The sequence below is a fragment of the Chiloscyllium plagiosum genome, chromosome 2 (assembly GCF_004010195.1).
Source record: "Chiloscyllium plagiosum isolate BGI_BamShark_2017 chromosome 2, ASM401019v2, whole genome shotgun sequence".
In the NCBI taxonomy this organism is placed as follows: domain Eukaryota; kingdom Metazoa; phylum Chordata; class Chondrichthyes; order Orectolobiformes; family Hemiscylliidae; genus Chiloscyllium; species Chiloscyllium plagiosum.
The window spans coordinates 45,715,834-45,733,635 of record NC_057711.1 but is presented as its reverse complement, the minus strand read 5'-3'; the positions used below and the strand labels follow the sequence as shown (position 1 = coordinate 45,733,635).

Here is a 17,802-nt window from a genome sequence, read left to right as displayed (position 1 = left end):
GTTTGATTTGAAAAAGGAGGTAACATAATGGTAGTTCCCCTGCCAATGCAATAAGTGCACACACCTCCCCCCCCTCACCTCCGTCCAAGGACCCAACGGATCCTTCCACATCCGACAGAAATTTGCCTGTATTTCCACACATGTCATCTACTCTGTCCATTGCACCCTATGTGGTCTCCTCTACATCAGAAAGGTAGGACGCCAACTTGCCGATCGTTTCAGAGAACATCCCTGGGACACCCACACCAACCAAACCCACTACCCCATGGCCAAACACACTTCCTTCCCATCCCACTCCACCGAGAACATGCAGGTCCTAGGCCGTTTCTATAGCCAAACCTTAACCACCCCACGCCTGGAGGAAGAACGCCTCATCTTCCGCCTTGGGACCCTGCAACCACACAGAATCAATGAGGATTTCACCAGTTTCCTCATTTCTCCTGCCCCCACCTGATCCCAGTCCCAAGCCTCCAACTTGGCACAAATTTCTTAACCTATCCATCTTCCTTCCCACCTATCCTCTCCACTCTTCTGTCTGACATATTACCTTCGCCCCCACCGTTCATCTGCTTATCACATTCCCAGCTACTTTGCCCCCAGCCCCACTCCCTCTCATTTATCTCTCAGCCCCCTGGCTCACAAGCCTCATTCCTGAAAGCTTATGCCCGAAACTGAATTCTCCTGCTCCTCAGATGCTGCCTGACCGGCTGTGCTTTTCCAGCACCACACACTCGATTCTGATCTCCAGCATCTGCAGTCCTCACTTTCTCCGAGGCAGTAACATTTGCCAGATACAGTGCATTTAAAACTGGAGAGGCGTGCAACATTAATGAGTGCAGGAGGTTGCTGAAAATGGAAATTAGGGGGGCAAGGAGGGCCGACAACATGCCTTTGGTGGATGGGATCAAGGAAAATCCCAAGGCATTTTTATAAGTATATTAAGAGTAAGAGGCTTACCAGGGAAAGAATGGGACCTTTTAGATACCAAAGGGGCAATCTGTGTGTAGAACCAGTGAACATGGATGAGATCTATGTATTGAACCTCAGGTGATGGGAGAGATGCTAAATGAATATTTTGCATTAGTTTTTACTGTTGAGTAAGAAATGGAGGCTAGAGAACTCTGGGAAGTAAATGGTGATGTTTGGAAAAAAGGTTCACATAACCGAAGAGAAAATTTGGAGGTCTTAGAAAATGTAAAGGTGGATAAATCTCTAGGAGCTAATCAAGTGTATCCCAGGACGTTGTAGGAAGCCATGGAAGAAATTGTAGGGCCCCTAGTAGAAATATTTATATCATATATAACCATGGGTGAAGTGCTGGAGGACTGGAGGGTGATTAATGCTATGCCTTTATTTAAGAAGGACTGTGAGGAGAAGCCTGGGAACTATAGACCTATGAGCCTGACATCAGTGGTGGATAAGTTATTGAAGGTGATTCTGAAAGTTAGGATTAACATGTATTTGGAGAGGCAATGACATGTTTTGGGATCGTCAGCATTGCTCAGACCTTTGGAATGTCATAGGAGTATGGGAGTTGAGATTGTATAGGACATTGATGAGGTCTGTTCTGGAGTATTGTGTGCAGTTCTTGTCACACTGCTGTGAGGATGATACTTAATTGGAGAGTGTTCAGAAAATATTACCAGGTTATTGCTGGGACCTTTTTCACTGGAGTATAGGAGGTTGAGGGGTTCCTTTATCGAGGTTTATAAAATCATGATAAGGTGAATAGATAGATAAGGTGAATGACAAGGGTCTTTTCCCTCAGATGGGAGTGTTTTTACGTCGAGAGGAGAAAGTTTTGAAAAGGACATGAGCAACATTTTTGCAGAGTGTGGTTCATGTGTGGAATGAGCTGCCAGAAGTAATGGTGGATGCAGGTACAGTTCCAACATTTAAAAGACATTTGAATAAGTACATGTATAGGAAAGGCTTGAAGGGATATGGACCAGACACAGGCAAGTGGGTCTAGTTTAGTTTGGGTACCTGGTCAGCATGGACTAGTTGGACTAAAGGGTCTGTTTCCATACTTTACGATTCTATGACTCTTAAAATTAATATTTCTCATCTATATTCGCAGAGGAGAAAGCCATTGTAGCTGAGAATATCAATTGGGATGGTCAGGTTCTAAACAAGTTAAGATTAACAAGGAGGATGTATTAGATGCTTTAGCAGGCATAAGGATTCATAAATCCCCAGGGCCTGAAGAGATTTATCCCAGGCTGCTTTGGGAGGCAAGGGTGGAGATTGCAGGGCCCTGGGAGAGATAATTAGTACTCAGTGGCTACAGTTAAAATGCCAGATGACTGGAGGATTGTTAATATAGTGCCTTATTTCAGAAGGGCAGCAGAGCTACACCAGGTACAAAACAATCTCGATTATCCGAACAAGACAGGCGGGGAGTATTTTGTTTGGATAACTGATAATGTTTTTACGGGACCTTGAGATCTTGTTCAGATAATCCGAAATTCGGATAATTGATGTTCAGATAACTGAGGTTGTTCTGTAATTACAGACCAGTTAGTCTGATCTCAGTGGTAGAGAAATTATTGGAAAGGTTCTGAAGGACAGGATTAATCAATACTTGGAAAGACAGGTATTGATCAGGGATAGACTCTAGATTAGAGTGGTGCTGGAAAAGCACAGCAGATCAGGCAGCATCCAAGGAGCAGGTAGTCAGCACAGATTTGTTGAAGGGAGATCCTGTCTGATGAATTCAGTTGAATTTTTTGAGAAGTTGACTAAATATATTCATGAGGATAGTTCAGTTAATGTAGTTTACATGGACTTCAATAAGGCCTTCGATAGGGTCCCACATGGAAGGCTCTTCCAAACCTAAGAGCCCACAGAATCCAATGCAAGTTGACAAACTGAATCCAAAATTGGGTTACAAATTGGAGGCAAAGGGTGATGGTGGAGGATTGTTTTATAACTGGAAACCTGTGACTAGTAGTGTACCACAGTAATCTGTTCTGTAACCCTTGCTTTTTATAATGTAAACATTAACAACTTGGATGTAAATGTAGAAGGTCTAATTAAGAAGTTTGCAAATTACAAAAGTTGGGGGTGTTCTGGATAGGTCTCAGGCTGCAGTCTGACATTGATCAACTGGTAAACTGAGCAGAACAATGGCAGATGGAATTTAACCCTAATAAATGCAGGGTGATGTATTTTGAGAGATCTAATAAAGGAAGGATTATACAGAATGAATGATAGATTCCTAGGGAGTACTGAAGAACAAAGGGACCTTGGTGTACAAGTCTATAGATCCCTGAAGGTGGTGAAGAAGACATACAGGATGCTTGTTGTTATTAACCAGGGCATAGAATATAAGAGCGAGGAATACTGTGTGCATTTTTGGTCACCACACTATCGGAAGGACATGATTGCACTGGAGAGGGTGCAGAGGAGATTCACCAGGATGTTGCCTGGGATGGAAAGTGTCAGTTATGAGAAGAGATTGGATAGGCTAGATTTGTTTTCCTTGGAGCAGAAAAGGCTGAGGGGGGGATCTGATTGAGACTTATAAAGTTATGAGAGGCATAGACAGGGTAGATCATGAGAATCTGTTCCCGATGGCAGTTGTGCCTAAGATCAGAGGCCTTAGGTGAGAGGAAATCTGAAAATTATGGTGGATATATGGAACATGTTGTCTCAGAGGGTGGCGGAGGAGGAAGGTACTCTTGCAACATTCAAAAAGCATCTGATTGTACATTTTATAATGCCAGGGCATAACAGGATGTGAACCAAGTGCAGGTCAATGAGATTAGTGTAGTTTGGTATTTGTTGGTAAGAGCAGACATGGTGGACTGAAAGACCTTTTTCTGTGCTCTGAGTGAACCAGATTGTTTTTTGTTTAATAATGGTGTTTACTATTAGGCTAGCTTTGTTTTTTTCTAAATTCAAGAATTTTATTGAACTCAAATATTGCCATCTGCCATAGTATAATTTGTGCTGATGTATTTAGAACATCAATGTGAGGTTTAGGATTACTTGTGCGGTGACTGTACAGCTACTCCTCCATCCACACATCATGTCACCATATTAGTGGTTTCATCAGTATCAGACTCTTAGACATCTTTTGATGTGAAATCCTGTGGAATTTATGGGAGCAGTGGAAAAGCACCATCTTAACACAGGCTGTAACAGGTGTCAGTACGACTATGCACATGTCTCTGGTGATTACATGCCCATGCATTGGAAATTTTTATTTTTATATGTGTCCATTTGTTTCTTTAATTATGTTCCTATGAATTATCTTGGACCATTTTACTACTTTAAAGTTGCTATATGAATGCAAGTTGTGTGTATGTTAGTAAGAGCAATCTATCCTGAGCCACATGTTTTAAAGGAACATGTAATTCTAAACAAATTGTGTTCCAGAGTTCTTTGTATTGTATTTATTGATCATAATTCCACAACTTTAATGCAAAAGATGGCAAAGTGTTGCCCATGAAAAAAGTAATGCTGATCAATTCTGCATCAGTCAGTGTCCTGCTGGGTTAAACTTTCTGAATTGCACATTTTGTTAGCATCCTTCAGTTTTGATTGTCATCTCTATCTTGCATTCAGTAATATAGTACGAATCTAATTGAAAGCAATTTTCCAAGTATAATACTTCCAAAGCAATTTACCTTAATTGTTTAGATGCACCTTGAATAAATAAACCCATTTCAGCTAAGAAATACAACACATTTTAATAGCATAATTTTGAAAGCTTTTTACTGCTCATTAACTTTTGAATTGAATTTTGCTAAATTACCTTTAATTATTTCATGAAGGATGCTGCTTAAAATTCAAAAAAATTTGCTCAAAATATAATTTTATTTGAGGAACTTTTATTTAAAGATCCATTCACATGTGTCTTAATATGTTTAATCATTTCAAGCAACTTATAACTGGAGCTTTTAGTAAGAAAACAACTTTGAAGAACTTTAGGAAGCACATATGACTTTCTGCTACTTTAGTTAGCAAGCTCCTATTTTAAGTCTATTTCAGCTGTTTATGTTGATAAGTAAAGCAAGAATAGCAATGAAAATTGCAACAATTTTGTAACTGAATGAAGTGAGTGATTTAAATAGTATATGTTCAGAAAGAAATAACTCTGAGGGAAAGATTTTGTGAGGTGTAGTATGCTACAACAAAGTATGGTCAAGGAGTGTTCCAGTTTGTCATAATGAACATATTGATATTGAAACACTTGCTACTGTTCTAGTATGCTGCAAATATGACGCCATGTTCTTCATTAATTAAAAAAAAGAACCATTTCCAGACCTGATGATTGCTTCCCGTGATTTGAAGTCAAAAGAAATGAAACCCCTGAATGGAAGGATTCTGTAGAAATTAGAAATGTAATTTTTGTTCAATAATTAACATTCTTTTTGCAGCAGTCCATAGGAGATGTTTTCAATCAGATCCACTGTTAGATCTAAGCTGGGAAATTAAATGAAACAGCTAAGGAAAGCAATACACTTTCATAATTGTTTGAATACATTTTACTACTCATTAACTTTTGATTTAAACTTTATTAAATTATCACTGATGGCTAAAAAATTTGAAATGACAAGTCTAATAATGACCATGAAATTGTTATTGATTGTTGTACAAACTCATCTAGTTCACTACTGTCCTTTATGGAAGGAAATCTGCCATCTCTACCTGGTTTGGCCTTCATGTGACTCAAGATACACAGTAGTATGCTTGACTCTTAACTACCCTCTAAAATGACCTAACAACTCATTTATTTGTAACAACTGTTAAAAAGTTGTCAATGTAATGGAACTGAATGGACCATCCAGCATCGACCTAAGCATTGGAAATAACAGCAGTAAACTCAGCCTTACCAAGTCAAAACTGAAAATGCTGGAGAAATTCAGCAGGTTTGGCACCATCTGTGGAGAGAGAGAGAGAGAGAGAGAGAGAGACAGAGTTAATGTTCTGAGTCCATTATGACTCATCTTCATAACTTCAGTTGAGTTTCTCCAGTATTTCCTGTTTCTATTTCAGATTTCAGCAACCGTATTATTTTACTTTTATTTCAGACCTGTCTTCCCCAGACTTCTTAATAGCATCTAGGGATTAGTACTAAAATGGGAAGAGCCATCTGACAGTAGATTAGATTCCCTACAGTGTGGAAACAGGCCCTTCAGCCCAACAAGTCCACACCGACCCTCCGAAGAGTAACCCACCCAGACCCATTTCCCTACCCTGTACTTACCCCTGACTAATGCACCTAACATTTCCCTACCCTGTATTTACCCCTGACTAATGCACCTAACACTATGGGCAATTTAGCATGGCCAATTCACCTAACCTGCACATCTTTGGACTGTGGGAGGAAATCAGAGAACCCGGGGAAACCCACGCAGATAAGGGGAGAATGTGCAAACTCCACACGGACGGTTACCCGAGGCAGGAATTGAACCCGGGTCCCTGGCACTGTGAAGCAGCAGTGCTCACCACTGAGCCACTGTGCTGCCTTGTAGTCAGGCAACGACCTGATGTATTCATTCTCGTGGAATCATATGTTTCTTGAGAATGTCCCAGGCACCACCATCATCATCCCTGGGTGTAATCTGTTCAATCGGCAGGATAGACCTAACAGTGGTATATATTCAAGAGGGAGTTGCTCTGGGAGTACTCAACATTGACTCCCATGAAACCTCCATCTGGAGTTCAGGCATGTTAACATGCAACAGCATGAAGGTTGATGTACAGAAAACAAAAGGTTGAGCTTATTGTTTGTAACTCTACTTATTGGTTGAAGGTGGTGGAAGCAGGTTGCTGTATTAAGAAATTTTTGCTTTTTGCACAGATGAGTTCAACTTCAATGTATGAAGTACATCTACTGGTAACACAAAGATAGTGCTTTTTCAAAGAGCAAGTCAGTGAAAGATTCAGAAAGTGTAGTTTAGGTATATTTTTAACATTAAAAATCAAGGGCGAAAAGAATGATTTGGCACATATACTCAGTGGAAAGATGCTGAAGGGGTTTGTTATGAAAAAAACCTTGTCTTTCAAGCACTATTTTCCCGGTGCAAAAATATTAAAATAATTTTTTTATGTTAGCTATTTTTTTCTGCCTGGGAATTGAGTGGTAGAGAGTGCAGAGATCAGGTGGAAAGAACTTCAGTATGCCAAGAGTTAGGCATATGGAATATTTTGTCACAAGGAGTAGTTTACATTGAAACAATTGCGTGTTGGAATTAAGAAATGAATAGCTATTAGAAGCAGATAGAGGTGCATTGCCAAGATTGAAGAGAAAGACTAATATTAGTTTTGGATTGTTCTAGAGTTGGTATAACACAATAAGTGAAAGCTCCTTCCGTTTTGTAATTGTTCTGGCTCTGTAGTTTCGTGATTCTTTTCAATACTGCATTACCAAAAATTTAGATCTTTTATTATACTTTCAAATTAAAGATGTCATGCTAAAGTGCCCAAAACGTATTGAAGGTGATTCAGACATTGAAAGTGAATTGTTTCATTTGGAATCTTAAAGATAAGATTTGAATACCATTATGTTTGCTTAATTTTGATGTTTCTTCTTCCTCTTATCCCATCCCTGTCAACATCGCAATAAAGAATATTCCCTTAGTAGTGCTGACTTGTCATCTCTCACTGGGTTTAATACTACCAATGCTCTCCACCTTGGCTCAATGACTGGCTGGCAGCAACATCAGCTACAGAATATGCAACATTCAGCCCTCAGCCAACTGGGGTAAGTATGTTTAACTGAACAGTGAATTATTCTTCTTTGTATGATTTATTCATTAAATCTCTTCATTCTCAATGTACCATAGTAAATGCATGTGTCTTAGTCATGAATTGAGTTACTGTACAGTGTGAACCAGGAGCAAATGCCCATAAACAAACTTTATTCCAACTCATTGTGAACCTATATTTGGAGTAATATACTACAAAAGTGATACTATATATTGTCAATTTGGCTTTTTTTGTTTTACTTATTGAGATGTTGATGGTTGTTACTGGGGAAAGGCAAACTTTGTTGACAGAGAGCACTCATAGCTCAGCAAGTGGAATACTGTTTCCCTATTCCAACTCAAACCATATACCTCAAACCTAACTTTGGAAGAGCACCCACTACTATACAATTGTCACACATCTGTGTTACTCCGCATCAGTTTCCTTAAGTTCATTCAGTGGAGACCCTTGCAACAGAAGAGAAATGGTTACTCTTCACATCATCAGACTAGAGTGGTTTCTATAAATTCTGAAGCTGAGAGAACTGTTATTTGATTCCAGCCATACCTGGTGGGTCCCAGATCTTGTTCCATGCATCCACTTCTTTATTTCAAAGGATAACTACATGGGTAATCATATGTTTTCAATATTAGAGAATAATTTTAGAATTTGAGTGTTGTAATACATTTTAAATGTCAATTAAATGGTTTTAATGTCTTGTCTACCTTCTCTTCTCCATTGACTGTTTAAGGAAAAATGATAATAAGAATATTTCAAGTCTTGCACTTATTTTTGAATTACTATGAAGCATTTGGAGAGGGTGCCTGTGGTTCCTTGTTGATCTTGTCATGACAAAGCCTTGACCATTCAGTCAACATGCCAATCAAAAACACCTTTTTCTCCTGTAGTAAAAATTGTTATGACTGTTTGAAATTTGGCTTGCAGTATTTATCCTGATGTGCATGAGACAGAAAACTCAAGCCACATGTCTCTCTTTTCAGCAAAAAAAGAAAATCATAGAGCATCTGAGTGCAGATCTTTTAACTTTTAAAGAAGTAGCTTGGCAATGATTGGCCACTTGGGGGCATTGCGGTATTTTCATTGCATGCACTGCTATATATCAACCAAATGGATGAAATATAATTGAGGGATGGATCAAAGAAATTGGGCCATGATTATTTTATACTTGAAACATAAAAAAATGAATTACTAGAAATTTTAACATCGCACTTAGGTTAAGAAGTTTTGGATAATTTTTTTTGTGTCTCCGTATGTATTAAAAATATTTTTTCAATATGCAGTGAACATCATCTCCACAGATATGTTTTTATGATATTTCATCTTGCTGACAATGAGCCATGTCAAGTCTAGGATCAAAGGGATATCATAGTCAGTGTAATTGAAGTGAGTTTGAAATCATTTAGATGTCCATAAAACTCTAAACTTTTAGAATATCCGACTCATCAATAACATTCTAAACAAATGCCACAGAAATGTACCAAGATATAATATCTCTGGAAACCCTAAATATCCATTGCTGGTTAAAATGAAAATCCACTCACAGAAATTGATCTCATACTCAATCCATCCCTTGTCTTGATCACCTTCTTCCCCCACAGTTGACTAAGCACACCCAGTAGATATCTGCAGCTCACCAATTCATATGATGCACAATTTTCATTACATGACTATGCAACAAAGTTCCTACAATTCCAAGTACACCTGCAAAAAAAGGTACAACAACTTGATTTCAGAATGATGCCAAACGATTATGATTTATATTTTATTTTTATTCAAAGGTAAAATATCAAAAACAAAGAAAGTATCAGTCTTCATATCATGTTAACTCTAAATCTAAATTACTGTATCCATGCATCCAAAGTTTAAAAACATCAATGTAACATCTGCATTTTTTGTCCTGCTCTAATTAGCCTGGTGATACTACCACTGTGCCACCATCTCCCCCGAACTTTGAAGAACTGTAGTTGTTTGTCAGCAGAATACAATCAACCAGTGAATTCAGACAAAATTCTGAACCACCAAGTGCCACCAGAATAATTGTTTATGCCTTGCAAAAGCTTTCTATTGCTAATTGCCGTCAGACTACTATTGACACCTCAGGTAAACCTTTAACTTACCCTTTAGCGAAGGAAATCTGCTGACGTTACCTCGTCTGGCCTCTGTGTGATTCCAGACCCACAGCATGTTACCTGCCTTCTGAAATATCTGAGCAAGGTACTCAATAGGGATGGGTGACAATCACTGACCTTGTCAGTGATGCCGAGCTCATACAAGAATAAGAAAAAAAGTCCTAAATCCTTTAACTCTGCATTCTAAAGATCAATAACATTTTAATTCCATTAACTTAAAAATCAATAGTACTCATTATGTCCTTTGCTGTATAAAAAAATTAGTGCACTCTGTGAAAAACTATCTTTGAGCATTGTATCAATGAGCAGTCTCTGAGCAAACTAAAACGTGTTTAGTTGATAACATGAAACAGGAGCTCTAAACTTATTTGTTTACCATTAACTCAGGCTTCATATGGAAATAGTTTGAAGCTTTGCACTCCTTTGTTGCCTGCTTATAAATCTAATCAGCAGTTTCTTTATGCCCATTAAATACACAAATGTGTGATTGCAAGCAATATTGATACTGAAGCTTTCAGATACTTTTGACACTGTTGCATTCTAGGCCAGCAAGAAGTGGTAATTCATCAATGTAGCTCTAAAGATTTGCTACTGGTAGTATAGTTATTTCTGATCAAAACACTTCAGAGCCTTAACATATATATGCAGTGAGTGTCCATGCATGTTTGTATGTATGCAGGTGGGGGCAATTGCCCTCTTCATTCTGTAACTGGTTTCCTTTCCTTCTACAGAGTTTGTACTAGCACTCACTTATCTCAGAATTCAAATCTCTCCCTGCCTTCTACTCAAAGCCTCAACATCAAGTCAGAACCTGTTTCTCCTCCTAGAGACCGCACCCACACACCCTTGGGATACCCGCAACACTCAAGGCTCGATGCAGGGCGATCTCCAGTGGATAGTCTGAGCAGCTGTAGCAGTTCCTATGATGGAAGTGACCGAGAGGATCACAGGAATGACTTCCACTCTCCCATCGGACTTACAAGGCCTTCGCCAGATGAAAGGGAAAGTCCATCTGTCAAGCGGATGAGGCTGTCTGAAGGATGGGCAACATGATAAGATTCTTCAGTCATTTTTTTTCTTGCAGTGTGTGTGTGCGCTACATTACAGGGCAAGGGAGGGAGGGGGGAATTCAACATTATATGTGCCGTGTGTGGAAAATAAGTCAGGTACTCTGTTTTGTAAAAGTACTTTTAACTTGCCTCAGTGATATAAAGTAACGTAAATTGCTGAGATAACAGCTTTAGCACTTGAGTTGTACAAAGAAAACCCTTGTACAATGTAGATTTAACTGCTAACTCTTTTACATTGCTGTGCTCCCTTGCAAAATGTATGTTACAATAGATAGTGTCATGTTGCAGGTTCAACGTATTTACATGTAAATAGCAGATTAAAAGGAAACATTTGCCAGAACTGGCGGATCTTTGCTGAGAAAGAAAGTGCAGCTGTTATGCAACAAAAACAAAAAAAAAATTATATATGTATAGGTGGTTGACAGGCCCAGAAATATGGGTGACCATTTTCAAAAAAGCAAACTGGTCAACTGACATCTCTGAACATATTAAAGTAAAAAGGCATATCAGCAGAGTATGGCACTCAATGAAATGAATCAGTCATTTAAATGAGGACCATACTTTGACAAAATAATAAAATATCATTAATATGTGGAAAAGTCCAAATTCTGGGTCTGTTTAACATTTTAAGTGGATTTTAAAAAGATGTACATTACATTTTGCTTATATTTTCATATGGAAGCAAGAAAAGACATTTGCAAAGCATTTGTGGCTTTTTGTAGTTACCTAAGCCAAAATGTTTTTTTCCTGATAGCTTTGCTGGTATTTTAAACAGTCCTAAAAATAATGGAATTGGGCTCTTCGTAAGGAAGCACTACCCTAAACCATGAAAAAAACTCCACGCTTTGCTAACCAAGATAACTGTTTTCTCTTTGTAGAGGTTTTGTTTTTGAATTGTGTATTTCTAATTATATAAAATAATATTAAGAAAATCTTTTAAAATCTGTGAAATTAACATGCTTGTGTATAGCTTTCTAATATATATTAATTATGGTCATAGCAAACATTGTTTTGGTTATCTTATTAGTGGGGGGAGGGGAGAATGTATTTGTGCATATGCACGTTTAAGTAACTAAATTCTTTAGATCTTTTCTGCACACCTTTTTGCAGAATCAGAGTTGGCTATGTTCAGTATAATGAGGTTAACCAGTTGGGAGGACGGGTTTAGTATGTATTCTAAATTTTGTTACTGTTAAGGAATTAAAACATGAAAAGGAGTAGGGCTGCCTGTCATTTGGGTACTGGGGTAATTTCAGAAGTACTTTGGGTTCAAGAGTAGTTTTCCTCAGTACATTCAAATTGCCAATTTGTGATTCTGAGCATGGTGGTGAAATGCTATAATATTCTTAATCCAATGTGATCACTTGGCAAAATGTATTTGTTCACTTTACTTGCATTTGTATGTTTTCTAAACAGGAGTTTTTGAATCTAAAGAATTACCAGTGGATATTTAGTCAATTAAATGCTGCAAAGTTTTTTTTTAAAATGCGTTCTTAAAAATTGTTAAAGAAAACATAACTTTTCTCAATCATAGCCCCCCGACCACAACCTGAATAAGAATTCATCTGTGTGTGTATATGAATGTGTTCTCAATCTGTTCTGTAATAGATCAATTTGATGCTAAATGGATTTCAAAGCTAATTTATATTTAAAGCTTCAATCCCAGTTAATTTTTATGTCTTCACAGTTTCATTGTAATATGTTTACATGTTACTAAAAAGCAATTCTCAGTAATGACTCAATCAATAAATGAACATCAGGCAGCCACAGACTCCTAACTCTATTTTAATTCAACAACCTTTTGCAAATTAAGTAATCGATTTCTTTGTAGATTGAGCTACTAGCAAAATATCATAACAGCAAATCAATATCCACAGTTTTTAAAAATCAATTGAGAAGCACAACCTAATTCATAATGGGTCACTCCTTTCTGTACCTACAACCCTCTACTTATTATTGTCCAAGTGTTATAATTTCGCTGTATGTTTGACCACAGAGTTAATTCTGAGTTAGCATATAATGATACAGTACTATGGTTTTAAGAATTATTGGGGCAGAGCCCCTTGTATATTCTCATTTACTCACAAAACCATTGGCTAACAGATTTAGGCAATGTTCTTTACTGCAAGGCAAAAAATAGCAGTGGCACTTTCCTGGGGGCACTTAAGTTATTTTCTGTTTCATAAAACTCATGAACATCAAAATAAAGCTTGTTACTATTCTGCGCAGAAGTGAGAGCAAAGTCACTTACTGATATCTTGATGTTTGCAATGCATTACTGCTGCCAGTAACTTGAGTTGACATATCAGTGCCAGCAGATGTCATATAGTAAGAGCTGAGATAGTGAAAATATCAGCAAACCAGATCAGCTTTGACCGAATATTCTGCAAAATCCACTATTCTACCTCTAAAAGACAGAGTTTATGATAAATGGGATATCCCAATGTTGCCCCAAATGAAATATTTTAATAGCCCTAGAAAATAGTTGCACCATCAAAATATACAGCATTCAGGAAAACGTATTCTTTAGAAAAAAAAATCAGCTAGCTATCTCAATTCAGTATCATACTTCTTTAAAGTTTATTTTTAAAAGTTTGACAATATATTTATTTATAGTTGACCATTGAAATAGTCTTTTTTTAAAATGGAAACCTAAAGCAAGAAGTAGAATTTTTATGCATACAAATGTTTCCCAACCCCTGTAAAGTATGCCTTGAAGGTTTGGCTTTACAAGAAACACAATTAACAACTAAAATCAACAGTGTTCCATAAAACCACTTTGCTCGAAGAAGAATTGCCTAAGAAATAAATTATGAGTGCTTCAACTGTTACTATTTGTGCCATCCGCTGTGTAGAATGTGGCATCTTGATTCTAATGCTGGTTTCCTGCCACTACAGAGTTCTGGAAAGACTGATCAAATAATGTTTATTTTAGAGTGCTTCAAGTGTAGGGTAATGATAAAGGCTTTTGTTAATATTTTAACCAAAGATGTGGAGCAATCCAGGCAGTTAGCCACAGTTTTGCAAATATGTTTCTCTAATTGTTTTGTTTTATTTTGTGTTCAGGTTATTATACGTATTCTACTTGCCCTGTTCATACCTCAAATTCATCCATACCTCAAAAGAGTTTAAAGAGGTCAGTTGATTAAGCAATTAAATATGGTACCGGTGCTCTTATGAAGGAACTGTTATCAACTGTAGCCCTGGATTGCTTTGGAAGGACTATTGTTATTGACCTAAAACATACTTGGATTGCTCCAGCTGGTTTGCTGTTATTTTTTTTTTCTGAGGATTTGTTTCCATTATACAATAGTAATACAAAATGATTGCTTGTAAATGGGGAAATGTGGACGTTTGCAGCAAAAATAAAGAGGCTCACAGCGGCATAAGCTGGACTTTGTCGCCACTTGATGACAAAAAGATGTTAATAACTAAGTTAAACTACATCTGTGTATCTCAAGGGACTTAATTCAGCTGTCTGTAGTGAAAATTTTTATGAGAAAATTCAAGTTTCTCTCGCTGGAAATAAGGTATAATTTGTATTTTGCAGACAAATCAGTAAAGTTACTGGCTTTCATAGTGACTTGATGTCTTTGTGTGTTTTTTTTTTCTCTTTCACATGCAAATAGTGGGTGGAATTTAATGCAGGTGAGGTATATCTCGCCTGTCAGCTGGAGAGTTGACAAGAGTCCTGCATCACAGCCTTTCAGGGAACCCTGCTGAACTCAGTGCTAGTGGCCAACAGCTGTGGTGGCAGGCAACACAGCTGGGATCAGAATGCTCAGGATCACTAAGACTCCTCTACTGGAGGAGAGTGATGGCAGTTTAAGGGCGAGTACAGATTGTAAGTCTTGGGGGAGGCAGATTGATATCAAAAGCAAGTGGATTATTGTTGGCTCTCACGGTGTCCCCTTTCACAATAATGGTCTCCTCGATCAAGCACTGAGTGTCTTTGACCAAGACACCCTCTGGAAAGCCTGCAGTACGTTTTCTGTCCTCCACTAAGTGGATACCAATGATGGTAGCTTCCTAAGGTCCTCAGTTGGTGGGCAGGCTTTCCAAGGCTGTTGATGAGAGTAATACTGTTGATATGGAATACATAGACTTGCAAAGGACTCAATACAGAGCCACCCAACAGACTTCTGAAAAAAATTATATGTAATGCAATAAAGGGAAAATGGAATATGAATAGAAAATTGACTGAGGGGGATCAAAGGGCAATAGTTCATGGATATTTAGTAGTGGAGTTTCCCATTGAGCAGTTTGGGACCTTTATATATCATAATGATTTAGATCTTGGTCTGCAGGAGATAATTTCCAAGGTTCCAGATGAAACAATACTTTGAAGCATTGTAAACTGGGAAAAAAGACAGTACAAAGTGACAAATGCTTTGGGAAAGTGTGAGGTGATATAGTATGGTAGTGAGAACGTGGAGATTCAGTATAAAATAAAAAGTGTTACCCTAAAGGCTGTACAAAAATAAAGAGATCTGAATGCTTATGTGCATAAGTCTTTAAAGGTGAAAGAATACATAGTCTGAGTACTTAATAAAGCATACAGGATCCTAGGTTTTATTAATAGGGATATAGAGTACAGGAGTCCAAGTGTGGTTTTGGAAAAGCACAGCAAGTCAGGCAGCATCTGAGGACCAGGAGTTGATGTTTCAGTCAGGTCCAAATTGTGATGGTCTAAATGTAGTCTGGAGTCCATATGGGATAAGTCGGTAGTGTAGGCAGGTTCTGAGGAAGGAGATGTAGCTGTAGTAGTGGGTTTGCTTCAGGACATTGCTGAAGAGCTTCAAGGCGAAGGAGATGACCTGTGGGATGCAGTGAGAGAGAGAGAGAGAGAGAATCACTGAGATCCTTGTGGATAGAGGAGAACTTCTTCAAGGTGGGTATCCTTGGAAGAGGTTTCACAGTAAGGTTACAGCGACTGAGAGAAAGTGAAGACTACAGATGCTGGAGAGTCAGAGTCAAAAAGTGTGGTGCTGGAAAAGCACAGCAGGTAAGACAGTATCCGAGGAGCAGGAGTGTCGACGTTTTGGGCATAAGCCCTTCATCCATTGAGTACAGGAGTAAGATGGTTGCACTGAACCAGCATAAGATTTTACCTGTACCTCAACTAGAGTATTATAATAATTCTGGACACCACTTTAGAAAGGATGCAATCACATTGGAAAGTTTTCAGAGAGGTTTATGAGAATGGTTCTGGATGTAAAACTTCCAACGACAAAAATTGTTTGAACAACTTGGGGTTTTCCTTAGAAATGAGAAGGCTAAGCGGAGATTTGATAGAAGTTTTAAAAATCATGAATGGGTCTGGATAGAGATGGGGAAGAAACTGCTTTCCTACAAAGGGATTGAGAACAAGAAGGTATACATATTGGTTAATTTGCATATGAAATGTGGTATGATAAAAGTACATTTTCATACAGTGGATAGTTAGGGACTGGAATGCATTGCCTACAGTGCAGTGGAGGTAGATTCAATTGAGACATTCAAGTAGGCATTATAAGACTGTAGGAAAAGGAATAGGCTATTTGGCCCCTTGAGTCTGCCCCACTCATTCAATAGGATCATGGCAGGCCAACATTCCTCATATTGACTTTCCTGACTATTCCTTGTAACCCTTGACTCCCCCACTGACCAAGAATCTATCTAACTCAGCCTTAAATGTACATCAGGAATCTGGCCCCACAGATCTCTGAGACAAGGAGCTCCCAAGTCTCATAACCCGATGAGAGAAGAAATTCCTCCTCATTTCAGCCTTAAATTGGAGCCCCTTTATTCTGAGACTATGCCGCCTTGTCCTAGAGTTTCCCATGAGGGGAAACATTCTCTCAGCATTTACCCTGTCAAGCCCCTTGTGAATCCTGTCTGTCTCAATTAGATCACCTCACATTATTCTAAATTCTCATGAGTAGAATCTCACCCTGCTTAATATTTGCTCATAAGTCAATCCCTTCATACTGGGGATCATCCTAGTATGCTTTCTCCGAACTGCCACCAATGAAAGGATATCTTTCCTTAGAGGAACAAAACTGTTCAAAATTCTCCAGATGTGGTCTCACCAGCACCTTGTACAGTTGTGTCCTTATCTCTGATACTCCAACCCCCTTGAAATAGGGGTCAACGTTCCTTCCAGTTTTCCTGGTTGCCTAGATTAGATGGATATTTAAATAGAAACAATATTCATGGTTGTGGTAATAAGACAGGTGATTGGAAAAAATGATTCATAATACTCTTTCAGACACAATTAGGTTTAACAGCCTCCTTTTGCAGCATAACAATTCTGCGATTCCGAGGGAACTTGGTCTCGAGAGAAGACATTCAATTATCCATTCATGAACAGACATTGAATCAGATAGCTTTGAAAGGATTCCAAGGTTGGGTCTTTGAAAGTGAAGAATTGGACTCACTTGCAAGGAAGTCACTGGTTTAACATTATTTGGTGACCTGTAGTGTTACTAATATGTAGGTGAGATATATCTTGATTGTATCACCCACGTAAAATGTTTTGTAGAATGTTCAGATTAGGGTAGTGCTGGAACACTCCGGGACACCAGCACCAATCAACTCCACCGCCCTATGGCCCAACATTTCAATTCCTCCTCCCACTTTGCCGAGGACATACAGGTCCTGGGCCTCCTCCACCGCCGCTCCGTCACCATCCAACACCTGGAGGAAGAACGCCTCATCTTCTGCCTCGGAACACTTCAACCCCAGGGCATCAGTGTGGACTTCACCAGTTTCCTCATTTCCCCTTACCCCACCTTACCCCAATTCCAAACTTCCAGCTCAGCACATTTATCTCTCCACCCTGGAGGCTCCCTGCCTCCATTCCTGATGAAGGGCTTTTGTCCAAAATGTCGATTTTCCTG

At 38.6% G+C, this 17,802-nt stretch overlaps 1 protein-coding gene across 11 annotated transcripts in view; it reads left to right on the top strand.

The window, feature by feature from the left end:
• Nucleotides 1–14,504, top strand: part of mef2cb (myocyte enhancer factor 2cb) — a 239,047-nt gene extending 224,543 nt beyond the window's left edge. For 8 of the 11 annotated variants that reach the window (XM_043708960.1, XM_043708885.1, XM_043708890.1 and 5 more), the window contains 2 exons: nt 7,582–7,717; nt 10,583–14,504. In XM_043708960.1, the coding sequence (XP_043564895.1) occupies nt 7,582–7,717; nt 10,583–10,904 (458 nt within the window). In that variant the 3' untranslated portion in view covers nt 10,905–14,504. The remainder of the gene's footprint in view (nt 1–7,581; nt 7,718–10,582) is intronic. The other 3 variants (XM_043708950.1, XM_043708931.1, XM_043708941.1) reach the window with 1 other exon arrangement.
• The last annotated feature ends 3,298 nt before the right edge of the window (nt 14,505–17,802 follow it).